The sequence below is a fragment of the Tursiops truncatus genome, chromosome 1, assembly GCF_011762595.2.
Source record: "Tursiops truncatus isolate mTurTru1 chromosome 1, mTurTru1.mat.Y, whole genome shotgun sequence".
NCBI classification, from domain to species: domain Eukaryota; kingdom Metazoa; phylum Chordata; class Mammalia; order Artiodactyla; family Delphinidae; genus Tursiops; species Tursiops truncatus.
Window position 1 is genome coordinate 141,213,286 of NC_047034.1, and position 25,900 is coordinate 141,239,185.

The 25,900-nt window shown below is 39.1% G+C and overlaps 1 protein-coding gene across 5 annotated transcripts in view; it reads left to right on the forward strand.

Moving 5' to 3' along the window:
• Nucleotides 1-1,261: 1,261 nt before the first annotated feature.
• EPS15 (epidermal growth factor receptor pathway substrate 15) overlaps nt 1,262-25,900 on the forward strand; it is a 160,747-nt gene continuing 136,108 nt past the window's right edge. For 2 of the 5 annotated variants that reach the window (XM_073789888.1, XM_073789889.1), the window contains exon 1: nt 1,262-1,412. In XM_073789888.1, coding sequence (XP_073645989.1) covers nt 1,380-1,412 — 33 coding nt within the window. In that variant the 5' untranslated portion in view covers nt 1,262-1,379. The remainder of the gene's footprint in view (nt 1,413-25,900) is intronic. The other 3 variants (XM_073789890.1, XM_019937831.3, XM_019937832.3) reach the window with 3 other exon arrangements.

A 25,900-nucleotide genomic window follows, 5' to 3' on the forward strand; every position in this document is an offset into this window, starting at 1 on the left:
GCCTACTCTGTGCTAGGCCAGATTGTGAGAGGGGTGTAGTTGTGAGTCAGCCCTCTATTCTGATGGATTTTACAATCTAGTGGGGGTATAGAAAAGCCCTCAACTAACTCTTAAAAACAAGGCAGAGTGTAAGGATCATATCAGAGCAACTAAGAGGTGGGGTGGGATTTCCTAGAAGGTTTCTTGAAGTAGGTGGCATATAAGCCAAGCCTTTAAGGATGAGGATTTCAAGTAACTGATCGGCAGCATGAGAAAGTGTAGGCTGTGTTATGTTTAACTTGGCAGGAACTAAGGCCTTTTACTGAGTACATAACGCATTCTAGTGTCTGAGGATATAGAAATATATAAGAAACAGTCCCTGCCATTGAGGAGCTCTCAGTCTAGTGGGTAGACAGATGTAAAGTCATTAGAGTGATGATGACTTCATAAGGTAGAGAAGAAATGTTAAAAAGAAGAGTGTGTAACTCTGACTTGGGAGGTCAGGAGATGTTTTGCAAAGGTGATACTTGAGTTGTGTCTTGAGAAAGCAGGAGGGGTTTGCCATGTGGACTTAAGGGAGGAGTTGGAGTGGTGCAGGCCCCTGAGCTCTTTCATTGAACAGTCTGAATATGGTAGGCAGCAAGTGGGCTAGGAGAGTATTCTTTCCCCTTCCCACCTAGATTTTCATTTAAGAGTCTTCTCTTTCGATATGACCTCCTAATAGCCAATGGTTAAAATGAAAAGTATTGGAGTCTGACCTGGATCCTAATCCACCAGCTATCTAATCAGCTTTATGACCTTACGTATGACACATATTTGTGTTTCAGTTTCCTCATTTGAACAACTTATTTATGTCTCGGTTCCTTCACTTATACAATTTAAAAATAAAGCATCCAGCACAGATTCTGGCATATGTAAAGTACCGCTATTATTTCCTATCGTTATCTCATTTAGTCCTCACAAGCAACTTGGACTTTGGGTATAATTTCCCCCATTCTTCCGAATTAGAAGCTTAGAGTGGGTAGGTGACTTGATTAAAGTTCCCAGGACAATCTGGAGTTGTCTCTGCCTCCACAGCTCGTGCTTAATTTCATCTCCGCGCCGGGTTCTCTCAGGCGGCCCCAGCGGCAGGATCCAGTCCGGCGACAAAAACTCCGGCGCCAGGATTTGGGCGCCGCCGCGGCCTGCGCCCAGAGGGCGGGGCCAGGCGGGGCCAGGCGGGGCCAGGCGGGGCCAGGCGGGGCGGGGCGGGCGAGAGGAGGGAAGTTGTCGAAGTTAGGGGAGACGCCCGCCCGCCTGCCCGCCCGGGCCTCGCCTCCGGCTGCTCCCTCCGCCTCTTCCCCGCCCCGAGCCCCCGTCAGCCAGTCCTTCCTTCCCCTCCCGTGCATGATGGAAACACCATGGCTGCGGCGGCCCAGCTCTCTCTGACACAGGTAACGCCACCCGCCAGTCCGCCTGGCTCGGACGGCCGGTGTCCCCGGCCCCCTCCCCCACCGTCCTATGGTTCACCGACCTGGGCAGTTTCTCTCTGCCCCTGGCGGGGCGGCCGATACTGAGAGCGAGCGCGCGCGCGTGTGAGTGAGTGTGTGTGTGTGTGTGAGAGAGAGAGAGTGTGAGTGTGACTGGGGGAGGACGCCATCCCGAGACGGTAGCTCAGCCGCGGCAGCCGCGACCCCGCCCCGGCCGGTCGGCGCCGCAGCCCCGCCCCACGCGGCGCCCTCTCCTCCCGACCCCGCCGTGCCCCCCGACCCGCTTGGTGTGTGCCCGCTCCTCTCACTCCAGTTCTGCTTCACCCACCCAGGAAGTTTCCTCCTTCCAGGCCAGAAGCACCCAGGTGAGCTCCTGTTGAGCTCTCGCGGATCAGCCTCATCCTCGGGTCAGCCCTTGTCCCACTCGAGGCTCGCCCTCGGGACAGGCAGAGTCACCTTCCTGAGCCAGGCGCTCAGGGTTGCCTCCAAGCCAGTCTTTCCTCTCTAAACCGGCCTTTTCCCAGCGGAGTCCGACGAAAACCCTTCTCCAGCAGTTTTCTCCAGTCAGTCTCTCTTCCACTAAGTCTCATTCTACCAGAGCGCGTACTTACCTTGCTAGCCCCTTCCTGGATTCAGCCTCTTCCCCTCCTGATCAGGTTTCCTGCTGGGTCAGATCCCCCTATTCAGTCTTTTCCTCCTCAGTTCTGCTACCACTCCTACCCGGTGGGCTCTCTATCGCTGTCCAAGCGGAAAACAGGGAAACATCCTTGAACAGGTGTGATGGTCCCACCAGTCTTGGTGCTGGGAAGGACGTAAGAGGTCACGTGTACTGGGGGAATCTTCACCAAAACCTGTTCTCAGGGTCTTTTCTCTTGCCATTCTGCTTCCTTCAGAGTCAGTCCTCGTGCTTCCCAGAAAACCGCTCAGCATCACTCTGGGAGCCTTGTTTCTCGCTCTCTGTAAAGAAAGCCAATTGTAATCTTCCTGTGGTGTCCTGAATGGTGAGGGGGATGTGCACCTGTCAGTCCCTTCCTGCTTTTTTGACCAGATCTCACCCCAGCCTCACCTTCTCAGCCTGTTCTCTGCAGAGCTGGTGGCCATGGACTTCTCCGTTGGGGCCCACCCCAGCCTTCCTGCCTGCCCTGTAGTATCTCCCCGCCACCTTGTAGTCTCCTTGGCCTGGATTTGTCAGGGCATCTAAGGCAGAACACTGGGATAGGCTATACATTGGGGCGGGAGAGTTTCCTGTGTTGGGATCAAGAGACTTTGGGGGTCTTTTGCCTAGCATTCGAGGATAGAGATATTGAGTGAAAAATGTTCTCCACAGGAACCAGGAATCATGTTAATAACTTGTGCCTCCGGTAAGATAACTAAGTTCAGCTTGCAGGAATTTTCAGCTTCATAAGTGAAGTCTGTTTCTTTTCCAGTTTATTTGGTGTTGCTTATCCTATTTTGACAAGCAGATATTGGGGAAGAGTACTTGGAAAATGGTGATTTAATCTTGGTAGCGAATCTCTTTGGAAGGGTCCTCCTGAAAACTCAGATTCGGGGAATGGCAACATTGACTTTTGGGTGTTCACTTTTTAATAGTCTAGTTAGTGATATGCATTAAGCAAGATCCTGTTGGCAGGCTGTTGCTCTCTGGCTCTGTTGTCCAATTCCAGCGGGAGTTCTCCCCTCTTGAAGATTTTGTTCCCCTGAGGACTTCTATAGATTTGCCTCTTAGTTGTGTGCATACTTTATTCTCTCCCTGGGTAAGACCATGTTTTCAGTTTCTATTTACTATCATCTCTGGATATTTTCTTCAGGCTCTGTCAATTTTATAGACAGTTAAGTAATTTAAATATGTTCTTGTGGTTATATATTTAAATATTAACATCTACACAAAGTAAATACTGAATCAGGAGTATTATCCTTCATTGTTTTACATGTAAGAGAACAAACACTGATGGTTCATTTATATTGAATAGCCAAATAAGTCAATTTAGAATATTTTGATTTTAAGACATTAAGAGGCAATAAGGTATATTGTAAAGGCACAGGAAAAAGAAACTTCCCAAGTGTTAATATACCCTAATGTGCCTCCTTGTTATTTAAAAACTTTGCTGATTTGTGTTTTTTAATTTAATTTTTTAACTGCTTGAGGCAAATAAACTGAGATAACAGTGCACCCTGGTTTCACATTCATTATTGATTTGTTTATGTCACCATCACCCCCCTGCCCCAACACACATTTAGACATAGCTATACTCAAGTGAGATCCTCCAGGGCAGGGACATCTTTCAACTCATCTGTTTCCCTCAGTGCCCATCTGGAAGAAAGTGATTAGTAACTGTTTGTCTTATGAATGGCTGAAAATTCTGAAGGTTTGTATGACAGTTACAAAGATTAAACTGATGCTGAAGTTAATTTCTGCCTCTGATCATAAGATGATAATGGTTTTGGAGTAGGTTCATTCATTCAACCAATGTTTGTTCAGTACCTTTTATGTGCTATGTACTGTACTGGGATTGTCTTGTATATATTTTTTTGCCTTTATCAACTAAGCAAAACTGACAGTTGGGGGAAAAACACCTGAAAAATATTTTAGTTTACTCTTTCCTTCCTCTTTCTTCTGCCTGCCAACCAACCCTCCAGTTCCCCACCCAACAAAATAAATTATGTAAATTATCATGGTCTAGCTTCTAGACAGGATAGACTATTAGAATAATGAAATATTAGTTTCATTCCAAGCTCTTCCAGGAGCTAACTGTATGGCATTAAGTCTCCAGGCCTCAGTTTTCTTAGTTTTAATATTCATTAAACAAATATGTACTGACCATTAATTATGTACTAGGAATTATTCTAGGTGCTGAGGATATACTAATGAACAAACTAGATGGCAGTTCTTGGAGCTTGGAGACAAAAAAAACATGGAGCTTCCATTCTAGTTGGAGAGTTTGAATTAGCTGATCTAAGGACCTTTCCAAAGAACATTCTTTTTATAGATCATATTATATGATTTGGAAATCTAGTGGTGACTTTCCTATGGTACTTTAGTGCAATATAGCCTTAGTGGTTTTTTTTTAAATAAATTTATTTACTTATTTGTTTATGGCTGCGTTGGGTCTTGGTTGCTGCATGCAGGCTTCCTCTAGTTGCAGCAAGCGGGGGCTATTCTTAGTTTCAGTGCACGGGCTTCTCATTGTGGTGGCTTTTCTTGCTGTGCAGCAGGGGCTCTAGGTGCGTGGGCTTCAGTAGTTGTGGCTCGTGGGCTCTAGAGCGCAGGCTCAGTAGTTGTGGCTCACGGGCTTAGTTGCTTCGCAATATGTGGGATCTTCCCGGCCCAGGGATCGAACCCATGTCCCCTGCATTGGCAGGCGGATTCTTAACCACTGCACCACCAGGGAAGTCCAGCCTTAGTGTTTTTTAATTTTAGTTTTCTTCTCTGGGTATTCTATTCTTGTCAATAAGAAGTAAAACTTGAGTGAGAAAGCTCTTGTGATTTTTGCTTATGGTGGTAGATTACAGAAAGATATTAATGCTTCCTCTTTTTAAACTTTGCTGATTGCCCATTTCTTCCTTAAGGCTGTATCTCTAATAATAATGATAATAATACTATTAGCTTCCCTTTGGGTGTTACTGTATGCCAAGAATTTTACTTCACTTAACCTAACACTCCATTTTACAAATGAGGGAAATAATTTGCATAAATTAGTAAGTGATAGATCTAAGATTTGAACCAAAGTCTGTACGACTTCAAAATCTGTCCACTGTACTTCTCTGTGTACTACATGCTCGGCATATCCATTGCTCCCTTGTATTTTTTATTCTTTTTTTCCAGTATTTGCCTTGTTTTCCTAATTAGGTACTAAACTTCTTGAGTAGGGAAGCATTATCTTTTGCCTCTGAATCTCCAGTACCTTTCCTGGCTTTTTGACGGTACAATTGTGGGCGTACAAGTACTGCTCTTGATGATGAGGAAGGTTTTATTTTATTGAAAGATGGCATAATATGAGTATTTTAAATAATCATCTATCAGTTCAGCTTTATGCTGAAGTTTTCTTGTTTTAATTTAGCAAGGATTCTTTTTTTTAATAATAAAAAAGCCTTTAGAATGGGACTTAATTAAAAGTCTTAATATTTGATCAAAAACAATACATGCTATAAGGATACTTTTTTTAAATGCTTTTTTTAAATTGCAAGAGTGATAAAACTGCATTACAGAAAATTTGGAAATTGGAGGGAAAAAATCTCCCATAATTAAAGCTTTTGGTGTTTATTTTCAATTTCATTAAAGTAGACAGTATGTGTTAATATGGGTATCACCGTTGCAGTCTGGTTTAACAGTTATGATGGTAAATACAGGGCAGAGTGTGAAAATTATAACATGTTCTCAGAAGCAGAAAAGGAGTATTTATTCAACATGACATATCATTTGAGTTCCTACTATGGGAAAGGCACAATAATGATATTTTTCTTTTTTGCCTGCAGTTACAGTCCAGTATATTCAGGAAATCTTTGTTTCCTTGAGCAGTATTTAACAGTTTTCAAAAATGGCTTGGAATGTTCAGCATTTGGGAGGAGCTGTCACAGTTAAAATTAATTAGGAACAGTTGGTTTGTCCAATAGAGTGTATTCTTTTGTTTTCACTCTATTTGCAGACAGAGCAATGATAACAGACTAACGTAGTAGAAAAAGATTGAGCATCTTTATTTAGTGACGAATCATAGTTCTAATCCCCTGTCTCACTAATAGTCTAATTTAAGGTCTCAATCTAAGGTGTTTTACTTGCTCTTCAAGGAATTTTAAACACAGTTATATGCTTCTTTGTTTTGTGAATTTTGGACTTAATAAAACTGGAACTCTGGAAACCAAAATCAGTAAAATGGCTTAAGCGAGAGAAGGGATGGGAGAGGGAGGTATGTAGGGAGGGAGAGGGGGAAAGATCCATTGATAGAGGTCTGGGTAATTTGGAGAATTGGTAGAAATAAATGAAAAATTAATCTAGGCAGAGTTCGTTAGGCAAACCCATATACTAAAATTTCATTTTAAAGTAGTGGAACTCTCATCAACAAGATAAAATATTATATCTTCATTAAAAATTTTTATTAATCTGAGGGATGTTGTAATTTGAATGCTGTATTACAGTACAGTGGAAACATTTTATTTAGACAAATAATCTAATCCACTTAAGCATCATAGAAAAAAGACTGGAAGAAAAAAAACACCAAGATTTTATGATAGCATGGTTATAATTTTTACTTACCTTCTTTTCAACAGTGAGCATGTATTTCTTCTGTAATCAGCCAACTTAGCATTTCTGTGTGACAAGTTTTTTGAAAATTCACCCTTTTAAATTGAAATCAATAACTATATGTAATATTGATATCAACTATACTTCAATTAAAAAAATAAATAGCTATATGTTAAGTAAAACTTTGTGTTCTAAGATGGCATCTATATTCACATTTCATCTTAAACATTCCCGTCTTTGGGTTTAGAGAAATTGGCCAGAAGAATGATAAAAATTATTATTACAATTGGCTTGGAGAATTCAGTCAGAGGACTAATTTATAATTTTGTGTGCTGCTTTATAATTTACGAAGCATTTTATGCTCTCTCATTTGATCTTCACAATAATCAGTAAGCTAGACTATTATTATCATTATTTCAAACTAGAGAATAGTCAGGCTCAGAATTTTGACTTAGGTTTATGCTGGCTCTCTTACTTACCGACTGTAAAACTTATGTTAAAAAAAAGTTCAGGGCTTCCCTGGTGGCGCAGTGGTTAAGAGTACGCCTGCCGATGCATGGGACATGGGTTTGTGCCCCGGTCCGGGAAGATCCCACATGCCGCGGAGCTGCTAGGCCCGTGAGCCATGGCCGCTGAGCCTGCGCATCCGGAGCCTGTGCTCCGCAACGGGAGAGGCCACAGCAGTGAGAGGCCCGCGTACCGCGCAAAAAAAAAAAAAAAAAAAAATTCACACATACCAGTGATAGTCTCCATCCTGCTCTTGGCCTTCAATCCCATTCCAAGAGGCAGTCATTCTTGATGTTTCTTGTGTGTATTTCTAGCAATAGTCTGTGATGTAGATGCAAAAATATATATATATATATACACACACACACACACATATATGCACAAACACACATATAAGATATGCTATATATATAGTGTGAGTGTATGTATATTTCTTTTGAATAAGCTGCATATTTTGTGGCTTATTATTATTTAGTGTAATTGATCTAGGAGATTGTTCTATACGAGCACATACAGATTTCCCTCATTATCTCCAACACTTGAGAATATTCCTTTATATGAATATACTGTAATTTATTTAACTAGCCACCTAACGATGGACTTTTATATTGTTTGTGATCTTCTGTTGTTACCAACAGTGCTGCAGTGAATATTCTTTTATACATCTTTGTGCACATGTGTATTAATTTTTAGTAGGTATAATTTGGGGCCAAAGGATATTTTTAATTTGGAAAGATACTGCCAGTTTACATTCAGAAAGCTTATACTATCAACAGTGTTTGTGCCTTTTCCCCATCAACATGGTATATTATCAAGTTTGGTCATTGTTAACCTGGTATATAATAATGATGTTTGTTGAAAGTTGGCCTCATGCACTGTGCTTCCCTATCACATAAATGTGAGCTTTTTAATATTTTGTACAAAAGTAAGATAGAAGTGAGATATAAGAAACTTTGTGATATAAATAATGCTTTAATAATTGCAAGTGCAATTAAAAAATAATGGTACTACAAAGCTACAGTAATCAAAGCAGTATGGTACTGGCACAAAAACAGACACATAGATCAATGGAACAGAATAGAGAGCCCAGAAATAAACCCATGCACTTATGGTCAGAACCTATGACAAAGGAGGCAAGAATATACAATGGAGAAAAGGCAATCTCTTCAGTAAATGGTGCTGGGAAAACTGGACATCTACATGTAAAAGAATGAAATTAGAGCATTCTCTAACACCGTATACAAAAAATGGATTAAAGACCTAAATGTAAGATGTAAAACCATAAAACTACTAGAAGAAAACATAGGCAGGACATTCTTTGACATAAATTGTAGCAACATTTTTTGGATCTGTTTCCTAAAGCAAAGGAAATAAAAGCAAAAATAAACAAATGGACCTAATTAAACATAAAGCTTTTGCACAGCAAAGGAAACCATCAACGAAACAAAAAAACAACCTACTGAATGGGAGAAAATATTTGCAAATGATATGGCTGATAAGGGGTTTATATCCAACATATATAGATAGCTCATAACTCAACATCAAAAAAACAACCAGGGCTTCCCTGGTGGGGCAGTGGTTGAGAGTCCGCCTGCCGATGCAGGGGACACGGGTTCGTGCCCTGGTCTGGGAGGATCCCACATGCTGCGGAGCAGCTGGGCCCGTGAGCCATGGCCGCTGAGCCTGCATGTCCGGATCCTGTGCTGCGCAACGGGGGAGGCCACAACAGTGAGAGGCCCGCGTACCGCAATAAAAACAAAACAAAACAAAACAACCTGATTAGAAAGTGGACAGAAGAACTGAATAGGCATTTTTGCAAAGAGGACATGCAGATGGCCAACAGGCACATGAAAATATGCTCAACGTTGCTAATCATAAGGGACAATGCAAATCAAACCCATAATGAGATATCACACACCTGTCAGAATGACTGTCATAGAAAAGAACACAAATAACAAATGTTGGTGAGGATGTGGAGAAAAGGGAACCTCCATACACTGTTGGATGTAAATTGATGTAGCCACTGTGAAAAACAGTATGGAGGTTTCTCAAAAAATTAAAAATAGAACTACCATGTAACCCAGCAATTCCATTCCTGGGTATATATCCAAAAAAACACAAGAACACTAATTTGAAAATATACATGCACCCCAATGTTCATAGCAACTTTATTTACAATTGTCAAGATATGGAAGCAACCTGTGTCTATCAACAGGTGACTGGATAAAGAAAATGTGGTATGTATATATATACAATGGAAATATTACTCAGCCATAAAAAAGAATGAAGTTTTGCCATTTGTAGCAACATGGATGAACTTGGAGGGTATTATGCTAAGTGAAATAAATCAGACAGAGAACGACAAATACTGTATGATAGCACTTATACGTGGAGTCTAAAAAATACAACAAGCTAGTGAATATAACAAAAAGAAGCATCTATCTAGTGGGCTAAATATTAACGCAAAGATCCTGGAAGGAAAACATTCTTATGCCACTATTGAGAAGGAAGAGGACTGATGTTATGTAAACTACTAAGCAGTAGGTACTTTTAGGTGATTTACATATATTATTTCACTTAATATTCACAGCCTTTCTACGAGTAGGGATTAATCTTCTGCATTACTTACTCAGGGTTGTGTTGTAAGTGGTAGATTTGAGATTTGAACCTGGGCACATCTGTTCTAAAGCACATTTGCTATGCTGCTTCCTGTAAACAGCCATTGCCAATATTTCAGACAAATTTAGGGATAAAAATGAACATTCACATGATATTACATTCCTCTATTGTTACGTAAAAGGAGCAAATTACTCAGTGGGATCTGTGTGTGAGTGTGTGTGTGTGTGTGTGTGTGTGTGTGTGTGTGTGTGTGTGAAAGAGAGAGAGAGAGAGAGAGAGAGATACAGAGAAGAGGTCAGTTGGGGATAATAATAATTAATGCATATTGCGAACTTATGATTTGTCAGGCACTGTTTTCAATAATCCTTACAACCTGTTAATCAGATCATCCTTATTATTCTTGTTTTATAAAAAGAGAAAACTTAGGCACACAGGTGAAGTAACTTGTTCAAGGTCAAGCTACTGCTAAGTGTTAGAGCCAGGGTTATAACCTAGGTAGTGTAAACAACTTATATAAATTGAACGAGTCTGTATTTCTGAGGGCAAAATAGCTCTGACAGAACTAATTAATGGTGCCATTCCTTGGTTATCACTGAACATATGTTCTAGGCTGCAACATCTTATGTGAAAATCAACTTTTCATTGCATAGACCACATCTCTAGAAAGTGATTGTTGTACCAAGTTATAGTGGAGGGTTTTTGTAGACATGATAGAAAGTAGTTTTACATTTTGCTACCTCTAGGAATTTATTGCTTATGAAAACCTAAGCCTATTTAGGTTAGTATACGTCACGTCAGTATTTACATTTAAGCTAATAGTCTCTTGGACGTGGTAGTTTGGACTTGGAGTTCCTTCAGTATCATATTACTAAAGATCATACTGTGTATCAGAGAAAATTTTCCCTAAAAAACAAGCTGTTTTACTAAGTAAAATAGAACTGCTAGGTCTGGGGATTTCTGGTGTTCCAGATATTAAAAATTGTTGAAAAAATGGGAGTCTCGGGCTTTGCAGTCAGAATGTCTTAGGTTTCAATCTTTTGTTTGATTGTGTAACAAGTTTCTTAGCCTCTTTCTTTTTTTACCTATAAAATGGCAAATAAACTTAACTTGCAGGATTTGTTGTGAAGAATATGTGAAATGTTTATAAATGTCTTGGATCAGTTTAAATGGTAGCAGCTATTAACAACAACAACTACTACTACGATCACTAGCCAAATGTTTATAATAGCTAGATTTTAGTTATTTATAGGGCTGTTAATTTTTATGAAATGTTACACTTAATTAAAATTTTCATAAATCACTGATACCAAGGATTATTGGTAACTTCATTCCATCTTGTATTCACTAGGTACAACACAGTTACATCATTATGCATATACTAAAAATATGAAGCTTACATGCATTAAAAGTGCTTCCATTATTGTTGGTCCACCCTCTTTTATTTCAGAAAACATTTACTGAATGCCTCCTGTGTCCCCACCGTGTTAGGTCTTGGACATACAAAGAGAATAAGACCTAGGTTCATGCACTGAAGTACCTTTTAATCTTTTAGGGAGATAAACACTGACTCTGGGGTGATGAGTACTATGATACAGTTTGATAGAAGAAAGGCACTTGGGTGCTGTGGAGTATCCTGATTTATGATGAAACTTTTTGTGGTAATTTAGTTTTTAATTTTTTCAGTGTTTTACAGTGTCCAAGATTGGTACTGTGGATGACATTTATTTATTTACTTATTTGGCTCCACTGGGTCTTAGTTGCGGCATGCAGGATCTAGTTCCCAGACCGGGGATCAAACCCGGGCCCCCTGCATTGGGAGCGAGGAGTCTCAACCACTGGACCACCAGGGAAGTCCCAGCATTTTAAATTGTATTTAAAAGGATAACATAAAACCATAGGAATATTTGATTCCAGTCAAATTGTATTTTGGTGCATCAGGTCCACATTGGGGAAATATCATGTCCATTTTCTTATAATTTATTCTCTTTTTCTTTGTAATAAAGCAAGCATTTTTAACCTAGAGCACAAGACATTAGGAAGGGGTTTCAAGGTTAGGCTGAAAGGATCTTTGACCTGCTCTAAAATAGTATGTAAAATAATAAAAGTATCATGATTTTTTATAGTGGGAAGGACACTAGACTTAGTACAAGACAAACCTGGATTTGAATTCTCCCTCTGCCACTTGTACTCTCTCTGGGTGACCATGGCAAGTTACTTAAACTCTCTGACTTCCTTTTCCTTATCTATGATGTATATACATTGTTGGAATGTAAGAAACATTAAGTAAATAGCAGTGCTGTTATTATTATTGGTACTTATATACAGAATTCATATGAATATTATTAAAATTTTTTTTTATTTCCAAAATTCTTCACTGATTAAAAAAACTTGTAGGGCTTCCCTGGTGGCACAGTGGTTGAGTGTCTGCCTGCTGATGCAGGGGACATGGGTTCGTGCCCTGGTCCGGGAAGATCTCACATGCCGCGGAGCGGCTAGGCCCGTGAGCCATGGCCGCTGAGCCTGTGCATCCGGAGCCTGTGCTCCGCAACGTGAGAGGCCGCAGCAGTGAGAGACCTGCGTACCGCAAAAACCAAACCAAACCAAACCAAACCAAACCAAAAAAAAAAAAACAAACAAAAAAAACTTGTAACATGCAGAAATATAGCAAGGAAAGCATGGATCACCATCCACCCCATTCTTTAAATTTTTGTTTTTTTCTTTACATTTTTTTCTCTTTACATGTTTTCTTTAAACATTGTTGTAACCTCTCTCTTGCATTCTCTCTGTCTCTCTCTCACACACATACACACACATACATACATATATACACATACGTATAGCTTTGTGTTTTATTTTTTTTAACTTAACATATAGGTGTTTTCTTTCTATGTGGTCTTCATAGCATCGTTTTTGTTTGTTTTTTTTCCATCTTTACTGGAGTATAATCGCTTTACAATGTTGTGTTAGTTTCTGCTGTACCACAAAGTGAATCAGCTGTATACATATATCCCCATATCCCCTCACTCTTGAGCCTCCCTCCCACCCTCCCTATCCCACCCCTCTAGGTCATCACAAAGCATTGAGCTGATCTCCCTGTGCATAGCATCTTTTTAATGTCTTTAGAATATATTCATTGATTGGATGTTTTATAGTTAATCAAGCCCTAATGACTACAGATCATTTATATATCAATTATAATCAATGCTGTTGCAAACAACCTTTGATATGCCATTTGCTGAATTCTTTTTTGTAGAGTTATAAATGGTATTGACCATAATTGAGTTATTTTTCTGTGTATACCTTTGAATTTTGAGGTTAAACTTGAGTGATTTTCGTTTAGTTTATAAGATCTTGAATGGCAAAGCAGACAGCAGCAGTAATTTACTCAAGAGCAATAATCTCAAAAAACTACTGTGAAGGAATTAAGTTGAGTATATTTAATTTGGCTGCAAAGACCATTTAAAGATTATAAAGTTCACTTAGCATGGGAAATTGGCATTAGAAGTTGTGAGCCTGAAGAAGATTGGATGATTTCAGTTTGCATACCTCTTTTTTTGCAGGCTAGGTTGCTTTCATTCTTAGTCTGTTCTCTACATTCTGTTCTTTGCTTTGTTTTTTTCTGGCACACTTTTAGGCAGGGCCATGTAAGATCTGGGGGTAGATGGGACCATCTGGCACTTTAGAACAGTTCAGAAACTTAACTCTGTTGATTGTACTTTGAGCTAGACTTGCCTGAAATGTCCTGGTTTGTCTCTGTGCTTGGCAGTTTTTTTCTTTTATACCCTCATAGCTTTTTTTTTGTGTGTGTGATTCGCGACCTCTCACTGTTGTGGCCTCTCCTGCCGCGGAGCACAGGCTCCGTACGCGCAGGCTCAGCGACCATAGCTTACGGGCCCAGCCGCTCCGCGGCATGTGGGATCTTCCCGGACCGGGGCCCGAACCCGTGTCCCCTGCATCGGCAGGTGGACTCCCAACCACTGCGCAATCAGGGAAGCCCCCTCATAGCTTTTTACAGCTACTTTCTTTCTTATTTTAGTACAGACATTTTACGAGTACTAGTGTTTACAGATTGAGGTAAACAAGACTTATTTTCCTTTAACCTAACCAAAAAAATTAATTATCTTTTGAACTATATCTGCATTTAGAAATATGAGCCATATCAACTACTTTTGTTTTTTTAATACTTTAAAAATATATTTCAATTTATTTTTGGTTGCGTTGGGTCTTGGTTGCTGCGCGTGGGCTTTCTCTAGTTGCGGTAAGTGGGGGCTACTCTTCATTGTGCTGCACGGGCTTCTCATTGTGCTAGCTTCTTTTGTTGCGGGGCACGGGCTCTGGGCACGCGGGCTTCAGTAGTTGCAGCACGCGGGCTCAGTAGTTTTGGCTCGCAGGCTCTAGAGCACAGGCTCAGTAGTTGTGATGCAGAGGCTTAGTTGCTCTGCAGCATGTGGGATCTTCCTGGACCAAGGCTCGAACCCATGTTCCCTGTATTGGCAGGCGGATTCTTAACCACTGTGCCACCAGGGAAGCTCCAATCCTCAAGTACTTTTAATAAAATTACTAGAGGTACTGAATTTATAAAATGTTTAAAAATTGTTTAGTTGTTAAGAGATGTTCTTTGAGCTTCCTGCCTTATTATTTCATTCTTTTTATTTTTTCTTTGGCTGTGTTGGGTCTTCGTTGCTGAGCGTGGGCTTTCTCTAGTTGCGGCGAGTAGGAGCTACTCTTCATTGCAGTGTGCGGGCTTCTCGTTGCGGTGGCTTCTCTTGTGGCGGAGCATGGGCTCTAGGTGCGCAGGCTTAAGTAGTTGTGGTACACGGGCTCAGTAGTTGAGTCACGCGGGCCCTGGAGTGCATGGGCTTCAGTAGTTGTGGTGCGTGGGCTCAGTAGTTGTGGCTCACAGGCTTTAGAGCACAGGCTCAGTGTTGTGGCTCATGGGCTTAGTTGCTCTGTGGCATGTGGGATCTTCCCGGACCAGGGGTCGAACCCCTGTCCCCTGCATTGGCAGGTGGATTCTTAACCACTGTGCTACCAGGGAAGTCCTATTTCTTTAAAATTAAAAAAAAAAATTACTTTTTAAACAGCCATATTGATGTACGATTCACATATTATACAATTTATCCATTTAAAATGTACAATTCAGTGGTTTTTAGTCTGTTTATAGTCGTGTGCAGCCATCACCACGGTCAATATTAGAGCATTTGTATCACATGAAAAAGTAATCTCTTACCCTTTAGGTATCATGCCTTCTCCTCCATGCTTCCCCCAGCCCTAAGCAACCACTAATCTACTTTCTGTCTCAATAGATTTTCCTATTCTGGACTTTGTATGAATGTAATCACATAATACATGGACTCTTGTTGCTGGATTCTTTCACTTAACATAATGTTTTTGAAGTTTATCCAAGTGTAACAAGTATCAGTACTTCATTGCTTTTTATGGCCGAATAATACTCAGTTTTATTGTTAAACCACATTTTGTTTATCCATTGATGGGCATTTAGGTTGTTTCCACCTTTTGGCTATTATAAATAATCCTGCTATAAACGTTCATGTATAAGTTTTTGTGTGGATACGTGTTTTCATTTCTGCTGGATATATCAGGTCATGTAGTAATTCTATGTTTAATTGCTTGAGGAACTGACAGACTATTTCCAAAGCAGCTGTACCATTTTATATTCCCACCAGCAGTGTGTGAGGATGAGGATTTCTCCACATCCTCTCAAATAATTGTTACTATCTGATTGTTCAATTCTGGCCATCCTAGTGGGTGTGGAATAGTATCTCATTGTGGTTTTGATTTGCATTTCCCTGATGACGAATGATGTCCAGCACCTTTTCATATGCTTGTCAGCCATTTGTGTATCTCCTCTGGAAAAATGTCCATTCTCATCCTTTGCCCATTGTTTGTCTTTTTATTATTGAGTTGTGAGAGTTCTTTATATATTCTAGATAAAAGTTCCTAGAGAGATAGGTGGTGTGCAAATATTTTCTCCCATTCTGTGGATTGTTTTTTACTCTCTTGATAATGTCCTTTGATGTACAAAACTTCAAAATTTATGACCCCAAGTTATTTTTTTTCTTTTGTTACTTGTGCTTTTTGTGTGATATTTAAGAATCCCTTGGCAAATCTCAAGTCATGAAGATTTATCCCTATGTTTTCTTCTAAGGGTTTTGTAAGTTTAGCTTTTACACTTGGGTCTTTGATCTGTTTTAAGTTAATTTTTGTATATGATGTAAGGTAGTACATTCTTTTGCATGGATATACGATTGTCACAGCACCATTTATTGAAAAGACTATTCTTTCCACATTGAATGATCTTGTAAAAATCATTTGGCCATAGATGCGTGAGTTTATTTCCGGACTCTTAATTCTATAACGTTGATCTGTATGTCTCTCCATGTGTAGTATAGCACTGTCTTGATTCCAGTTGCTTTATAGTAAGTTTTGAAATTGGAAAGTGCTAGTCCTTTAACTTTGTTTTTCTTTTTCATGAATGTTTGGCTATTCCATGTTTCTTGCAATTCCTTATGAATTTTAGAATCAGCTTGCCAGTTTCTACAAAGAAGTCATTTGGAATTCTCATAGAGATTGCACTGACTTTGTGATTAGTGGGAGTAATGCTATCTTAACAATGTTAAGTCTTCTGACCCATGAACATGGGATTTTTTTCCATTTATATATATAATTTTGTTCAACAATGTCTTGTACTTTTTAGAGTATGAGTTTTGTACTTTGTTAAATTTATTCTTAAATATTTTGTTCTTTTTGACTTATTCTAATTTGAATGGAATTGATTTCTTAATTGCATTTTTACATTGTATATTACAAGTATATAAAAATACAAATAATTTTTGTATATTGTCTTTGTATTTTGCAACTTTCCTGAACTCATTTGTTAGTTCTAATAGCTTTTTAGTAGATTTCTTGGGAATTTTTATATATTAGAGCATGTCATCTGTGAATAGAGATAGTTTTACCTCCTCTTTTCCAGTCTGGGTGCCTTTTATTTCTTGTTCTTGTCTAATTTCCCTGGCTAGAACCTCCAGTACGATGTTGCATAGAAGTGTCGAGAGTGAACATTATTGTCTTGTTCCTGACCTTTGGGAGAAAGCATACGTGTGTGTGTGTGTGTGTGTGTGTGTGTGTGTGTGTGTGTGTGTGTTTATTTATTTTATTTTTATTATTTTTTTTGCGGTACGCGGGCCTCTCACTGTTGTGGCCTCTCCCGCGGCGGAGCACAGGCTCCGGGCGCGCAGGCCCAGCAGCCATGGCCCACGGGCCCAGCCGCTCCGCGGCACGCGGGATCCGCCCCGGACCGGGGCACGAACCCGTGTCCCCTGCATTAGCAGGCAGACTCTCAACCACTGCGCCACCAGGGAAGCCCTTATTTATTTATTTTTTCAGTACTTTGAAGGTGCCTAGTTCAGCCATTGATTGTTTAGGAAATCTAGTATTATTTGAAAGGGGTTTAATTCACATTTTGGTTATGTAGCTCAGGGTTTCTTGAGAGTGGTCCTGTACTATCAGTGTCACCTGAGAACTTCTTAGAAATGTAAATTCTTAGACCTCAGCCCGGTCCTATTCTGAATCAGAATCAGAAGTGCAAGGGATGACGAATTACTTAGCTTTTTGCATGGTAAATGTAGTTCATATTTTAAAAAACTAATAATGCTACTAATGAGTAATACATATAGGGTTTTAAATATATGAAGCATGTAATATTCACAAAGACTGCTTATAGTAGGTATTCCCTCCCTCCTTCCCTTTCTTCCATGGAAACAACCCAGAGAGGTTGTCAGTTTCCTGTGTTTAGGGGCAGTGGTTAAAAGAGTGAGCTCTGGCATTGTTCTGCATGGCTTGAAATTCTAGTTCTGCCGTTTGCTAGCTGTGTGAATTTGGGCAAGTCATTTAATCTCTTTGTGTTTAAGAGTCTTCATATGTAAGGTGTAAGAGTGTCCATAGAATTGTGAAAGTTAGATGAGATAATACAAGTGCTGAGAATAGTGTCTGGTCCATAGTAAGTCCTTAATAAATATAAATACTTGCAATTACAATTATTATTGGTTAAGAGCACCCAGCCATGGTCCATTTGTCATAACTTTCTGCTATATGTTTCTTGCTGTACCTGAAATTCATTCCTTTCCTTTGCTTCATTCATTTGACAAATACTCAGTACCTACTATCTGCAAAGCACTGGTGTCCGTATTATGACATTACATAGTGAGCAAGACAAGTCACTGGCCCCATGGGTTAATGTTTCTAGTCAGGGAGACCAATAGAAACAAATAGATAATAAATATGTCAGATAGTGATAAGAGCTAGGAAGAACAATAGAACAGGATTAGGGAAGAGAGTGCCATAAGGTGGCACTTTAGATAGGGTGGTCAGAAAGGCCTCTATGAGGATGTTACATTTGATCAGAGATTTGAATGAAATAAGAAGTGAGACATATGAATTGATATCTGTGGGGATGTTCCAGGTAGAGGGAGCAGCAAGTACAAGAGCCTTGAGATAGGAGTGCTCTTTGCAGTTGCTTGACTGGTTCCTTTATGGTTTAGTTTAGGTGTCACTTGTAAGTGACTTCCTCAGCTTTTTCTTAGTTTGTTATGAAGTAATTCAGACATGACTTTTCTTCATATGTCTCCCTTAGGTGTCACTGATGCCATAGCAACTGTGTTTGCTCCCTCTTGATGTACTTATTACAATGAATTGTTACTGTCTTTTTTTCCCACTGGACTGAGTTCTCAATGTCAGGGATGATGGTTTCTTATTGATACTAATTTTATTATTCCCACTATCTAGGCGTATAGATGTACAATAGATGTCTAAGTGAATGAGTAATGAATGAACAACCAAGTTTCTTGCCTTCTTATTTCCTCAGTATATTTCTCTCTGTACTTGTTTCTGCCTGGTAATAATGATAGTAAGTACAATTTGTTTGAATACTTTTTTGTTTGTCTGACAGTCAGCTTTTAGTGCATCAAATACATGTTTGTATTTAGCCATTGTGTTATAATTTCTCTCTTTTTTTCCTCTATCTTAAGACTAAGGTCCAGGAGGGCAAAGAAGTTGTTCTGTTTGTTCATCTCTGTATCAGAAGCGTCTAGTATAGTAACATATCAGGAATTGTTTGAATGAGTGATATGTTAGTATGCTAATACATTGAGTCTTCTACTGAATCACGTAGACTATATAGCATAAACCATATTTGTATAATATTCCAATAGCCCCTGAACTAGGAGCTTTAAGCAAAATAGATCATATTAGATATTCTTAACCCTCCTAACTGCTTTCCCTCAGCAGCACCAATGTTCATGTAAGTGCTCCAAATAGAGTTACATTTTCTTAACTAGAAATTGAGACATATGGTCCAGTAATTATACAGAATACTTGAAATTCAGACTGGATGAGTATTTTTTTAAATGTATCTTTATTGGAGTATAATTGCTTTACAATGTTGTGTTACTTTCTGCTGTACAAAAAAGTGAATCAGCTATATGCATACATATATCCCCATATTCCCTCACTCTTTAGCCTCCCTCCCACCCTCCCTATCCCACCCCTCTAGGAGGTCACAAAGCACCGAGCTGATCTCCCTGTGCCATGCAGCTGCTTCCCACTAGCTATCTGTTTTACGTTTGGTAGTATATATATGTCAGTGCTCCTCTCTCACTACGTCCCAGCCTCCCTTTCCCCTGCTGTGTCCTTAAGTCCGTTCTCAATGTCTGCATCTTTATTCCTGCCCTACCACTAGGTTCATCAGTAGCATTTTTCTAGATTCCATATATATGTGTTAGCATACGGTATTTGTTTTTCTCTTTCTGACTTCCTTCACTCTGTATGACAGACTCTAGGTCCATCCACTTCATTACAAATAACTCAGTTTCGTTCCTTTTCATGGCGGAGTAATATTCCATCGTATATATGTGCCACATCTTCTTTATCCATTCATCTGTCAGTGGACATTTAGGTTGTTTCCATGTCCTGGCTATTGTAAATTGTGCTGCAGTGAACATTGTGGTACATGTCTCTTTTTGAATTATGGTTTTCTCAGGGTACATGCCCAGTAGTGGGATTGCTGGGTCATATGGTAGTTCTATTTTTAGTTTTTTTAAAGAATCTCCATACTGTTCTCCATAGTGGCTGTATCAATTTACATTCCCACCAACAGTGCAGGAGTGTTCCCTTTTCTCCACACCCTCTCCAGCATTTATTGTTTCTAGATTTTTTGATGATGGCCATTCTGACCATGTATGATACCTCAGTGTGGTTTTGATTTGCATTTCTCTAATGATTAGTGATGTTGAGCATCTTTTCACGTGTTGGTTGGCCATATGTATGTCTTCTTTGGAGAAATGTCTATTTAGGTCTTCTGCCCATTTTTGGATTGGATTGTTTGTTTTTTTGATGTTGAGCTGCATGAGCTGCTTGTATATTTTGGAGATTAATCCTTTGTCAGTTGCTTTGTTTGCAAATATTTTCTCCCATTCTGAGGGTTGTCTTTTCATCTAGTTTATGGTTTTCTTTGTTGTGTAAAAGGTTTTAAGTTTCATTAGGTCCCATTTGTTTATTTTTGTTTTTATTTGCATTTCTCTAGGAGGTGGGTCAAAAAGGATCTTGCTGTGATTTATGTCATAGAGTGTTCTGCCTATGTTTTCCTCTAAGAGTTTTATAGTGTCTGGCCTTACATTTAGGTCTTTAACAGACTGGATGAGTATTATCTCCGTACGCATGTGCTAAAATTATCCCTTCTTCCAATTCCACTGTAGAAATTCTTGTTCCTATTATCTTTCAGATAGACGTTAAGCAATTGCAGATTCTGGTCAAGGTAATTCTCTACGGAGTCTGCATGAATGATTAGTAGACAACCCCCAGAGCAGTATTTAAAAGAGGAGTTTGCTAAGTAGGCCAAATAACAGATTGGTGGAATGTGTATAGGTGAAGGTAACACACTGCTAGTATTTTACTAAACTATGGATTGAAATGCAGCAGATCTTTTCACATTATGTTATAGGTAAGCTGACAGTATTTTTCAGTCAAAGGTTCAATTTGGCTGAAAAAAAATGCTTTATATTTCCTGGCTTTTCAGTTTATTTCCAGGAAAAGACAATGAAACACTTGCAAAGATGGTTCATCATATGAAAGTCGGTCAATACACCACTTTAATAGAATGAAGGAAAAAATTGTGATTATCTTGATGCAGAAAATGCATTGACAAAATTCAGCACCCTTTCATGATTAAAGTATTCAGTTAACTAGAAATAGAAGGGAACTTCCTCAACATGATAAAGTTCATGTATGAAAAACCCACAGCTAGCATCATACTGAATGGTGAAAGATTAAAAACTTTTCCCCTATGATCAGGAGCAAGATGAGGATGCCTGCTTTTTCCACTTCTTTTCAACATAGTAGAGGAAGTTCTAGCCAGAGCAGTTAGGCAAGAAAAAGAAACAAAAGGCATTCAAATTAGAAAGGGAGAAGTAAAATTATTTGTCAATAACATGATTAAAAAAAAATTATTGTGGTAAATAACATGAGGTCTACCCCCTTAACAAAATTTTAAGTGTATAGTATAGTGTTGTTAACTATAACCACAGTGTTGTATAGCAGATCTCTGGAACATGGGTTCTTTGATAACCCAATATTAATTCTTTTGGATAAACACCAAGAAGTGGGATTGATGGATCATATGGCAGTTCTATTTTTAATTTTTTGAGGAGCCTCCATACTGTTATGTTTTTTTATATGAAGAAAATCCTAAAGATTCCACAAACACACTTTTAGATCTGACAAACAAACTTAGCAAAGTTGCAGAATACAAAATCAACACATAGCCGTATTTTTATACACTAGAAGTAAACAATTCAGAAAGGAAATTAAGAAAACAATTCCATTTATAGTACCATCAAAAAGAATAAAATACTTAAGAATAAATTTAATCAAGGAGGGAGAAAGGCTTGTACAATGAAAACTGCAAAACATTGCTTTGACTTAATGTTTAATTAAGAGGGAAAATGGTGGGTAAATGTGTGCAATAGTGATACTACAGGGAAAATGGTGGATAAATGTATGCAATTGTGGGTTAATAATAAAAAATTATTCTATTAAATTATCTTTATTTTGTTATTAAGTTGTGTTAAATAGAAGGTGGCCCTTACAACTAAAGGTGTTTTAGAATTGGAAAATATGGTAATACCTCTCTGTTATGGAGGTTCAGATGATACATAGCATTTACTAGCATATGAAAGATGCTAGTAAAATGATGGTAAAGGTAAAAACATTGATAATAAAGGCAACAAACCTAAGAATTAAGAGCACAAGTCCTGCAATCAGACTTCTTGGATTTGAATGCTGGTGCCAACTCTTAAATAGGTATGGGAATTTGAGTCAGCTACTCAACTTATTGATGTCTCATTTTCCTCATCTGTAAAATGGATATAATAGTATGTGCCTTGTCAGGATAAATGGACTCAATGGGTAAAGTGGTTAAGACTAGTACCTGGTGTATAGGAAATGCTCAAAAAGGATTCAATATATGTTATTTACTATGAAGCTGTAAAATGATGACGTTTATGTATATATGATTTTAAAATGTAGTGTATTTAAGTTCATAATTTATAATTTAACTTGCCTTTTTTAAAAGCAACATTTCATTACTGATTCTTTTGTGTCTCTTGGAACTCCATTAACTGTGAAAATTTTCTTTGTCTCATTTGTGCAAAGCTTATATTTTTTCCCTATCTAATCTACTCTTCATTTGTCTGTATTAAATTTCAGCATGCTTGTTTACCTTCAGCTAGCACAGGTCAACTTAACTAATCATATGATTAGTTCTGGCCTATTAATCATCCCGCTCAATTGGGTGTCAACAGTAATCTCTGAGGATTTGCCCTCTCATATTATGTAAGTTATTACATTGATGAAAATTCTTTTTACCAAATTCTTTTCTGTTTTGGAAGGGAGAAATGGAACAACTAATAAACATGGAAAAAAATGTTTTCTCAATTCATTTTAAGAAATTGATTTATTTAGGAAATGGTGTTTACTTCAAATTATACTTGAGATAAAAAAGGTTGTGTGGATATATTTTTGAAAATGTTAGGTCTATAATATGAAAAGAATTGAAATAGCAAACATTTCTGTTGGTTTATATTCTTTGGTTGGGTCTATATGGCTCCAAGTACCAGTCAAGAAGTATAAAACTCACTTTATAAGCCAGTTTTATTCATTCTTACGTCAGAACTTTTTCTTGCAAGTAATAGGAAATGGCAGTTCTAACTGTCTTAAGTGGAAAGGAAGTATGTTAGTTTATGTAATCGATAGGTCCAGGAGTAGAGCTGGCTTCAGATGTGTTAGCATCACAGTGATACCACTACTCAGTTTTTCCTTCATATCTTGTCTCCAGTCTCAGGTAGGCTTTCCCATTATAGCAGTAAAATGAGCACTAAAACTTCAGGTTTGTATACTTTATAACTCCAAATCTGTTGGAAAAGAGAGCCCCTTTTCTGGTAGCTCCCACAAAAGAACTGTGATTTTCTCTGATTGGACTCAAGTCACATTTCTCCTTGGAATAGTTGTTATGGAAAGTGGGTTGAAGAGTAGGTTTGGGGCTTCCCTGGTGGCGTAGTGGTTGAGAGTCCGCCTGCCGATGCAGGGGACACGGGTTCGTGCCCTGGTCCGGGAAGATCCCACATGCCATGGAGCCGCTGGGTCCGTGAGCCATGGCCGCTGAGCCTGCGCGTCCGGAGCCTGTGCTCCACAATGGGAGAGGCCACAACAGTGAGAGGCCCACGTACCGCCAAAAAAAAAAAAAAAAGAGTAGGTTTGGCAGAAAAATTTGAGGTTACTGACTGTTACGGGTTGAATTATGTCCCCCCTCCCCCAATTTATATGTTGAAGTCCTAACCTCCCAGTACCTCAGAATGTGACTTTATTTGGAAATACAGTTGTTATAGATATAATTAGTTAAGATGAGATCATACTGGAGCAGGGTGGGCTGCTAATCCAAAATCACTGATGTCCACATCAAAAGGAGAAATTTGGACACAGACACACACACAGGGAGAATGTCATGTGGAGATTGGAGTTAAGCTGTCACATGCCAAGGAACTACCAGAAATAGGAGAGAAGACTGGAGCAGATCCTTCCCTAGTACCTTCAGAGGGAGCGTGGCCCTGCCAGCATCTTGTTTTTGGACGTCTGGCCTCCAGACCGTGAGACAATAAATTTCTGTTCTCCAGAGCCACTGTTTGTGGTACCTTTTTATGGTAGCCCTAGCAAACTAACACAGTGATCATGAATTTATGGTTAAATCAGTGTGTCCTGTTGAGTGACTTTTTTAGCGGCAGCCTTAAAGAAGGAGGATGGTTGGGTTCATCCAGGTTTGGAGTTTTGCTATCCTGGTGTGTTCTAAAAGAGGAACAAGGGAATTTAGGTTAATGACAAGAGGCTTATTGATATGATGCACCGTAAAATATAAACTGAATGATGAGGAAAGTAAAGCAAAGAGACGGTCCGCTCTGATGGATCACAGTCGAAATAAAAGGCTCCATGGATAAGAGGCCTTATAAAGGTCAAAGGATGATAACTTGAAAGAGAAGGTTATGGTTGGAGAACAAGATGCTTGAAATAGTGGTTTGAGATATAGAGCAGTTTTGGATAACGGTAAAAGGGCCAGGAGTGATGTTACTATGAGAGTAACAGGATGACTGGGCCATAATATATCCACGTTGATGGTACATTGTATAACTCTGTTTTGGAGAGACCACTGGTGTTAAGGATGTCAAGGAAGTAAGTAGCCAGGTTGTTGGATGGGTTGTCCAAATCCGTGGTGAAGTCATTCAGTTTGATGGAGGTTTAGGGTGGAGAGGAAGACAATGAGCCATGTGCCAAAGCCTTAGATGAGTGAAGTAGAGAGACCAGGAGGTTAAAATATAACAGTGATAAGGAAAGGGAGACAGTAATTTTGCTGAAAAGAGAAGAGCCTCAGAAGAGTAGAGCTTTATTTTTTCTATGTTTTTAAAACAGATAATATGAACAAGCTGTACAGGTGAGCAAAGAGGGTTTTAATCCCATTTCTAGAACCTGAGATAGGCAGGAGGTTAAAACTGGACAGCAGCCATTTGAGAGGGCTTCAAGGGAGGTGAGAGATTATTTCATTTAGAGCAGGGGGTTGGAGGTAACATTCTGAGAAAAGACTGTCAGGCTTTCTCTTCAGGAGAGGACCAGCTGTTATTTCACGTAGGGAGGTGGAGGGAACATTCTCAGAAGAGGTTGAGGAAAAAGGGACTTGCTTACTTCTGTGCTAGACTGGTAAAGCCCTTGAGAGCAAGGAATGTATAATTCATCACTGTGCCTGTCTCAATCTTTGCAAGTAATAGGTTGTCAATAAATGTTGAATCAATTAATTTATACTCCCAGCAATATTTGAGAATTTACTGTAAGAAGGAATTTCACTAATGATCATTTATTCAACTCATAGTTTTTGAGGGCTGTAAGTATTGCAGATTTGATGGTGAGCAAGATAGATGTGATTTTCTGCTCTCATGGAACAAATATTATAGTGAGGGCAACAACAACAAGAAAGCAAACAGACAAAATGAAAACAAGTTGTAACAGGTCTCTGAAGGAAACAAGCAAGGCTGAAGTAGAAAATTTAAAAAACGGCCTACTTTGTGATGATCCAAAAAAGTCTCTGAGTGGGTAACATTTAAGCTGAGTCCTAAAGAAAATGAAGACACCACCTGTGCTTTTCAGGAACAGAGAATGACATGTGAAAAGACTGAATTGGGACAGAGCTCTTTTAGAAGAACTGAAATATCACAGTGAAGTTAGTGGCCTTAAGTGAGTCTGGAGAGGCAAGCAGAGGCTGGATAATGCAGGGACTCAAAGCCACATCAAGGAGTTTGGATTTAATTTTTTGTCAAATGAGAAGCCATTGGGGGGTTTAAACAGAAGAATGTTATATTCTTATTTATATTTACATATACTCTGCAATCTGTGTGGAGAGAATAGAAAAGAATAAAAGCAGAGAGGATGGATTAAAGGTTCTAATAGTCAAGATGAGATATGAACTACGATATGGAGA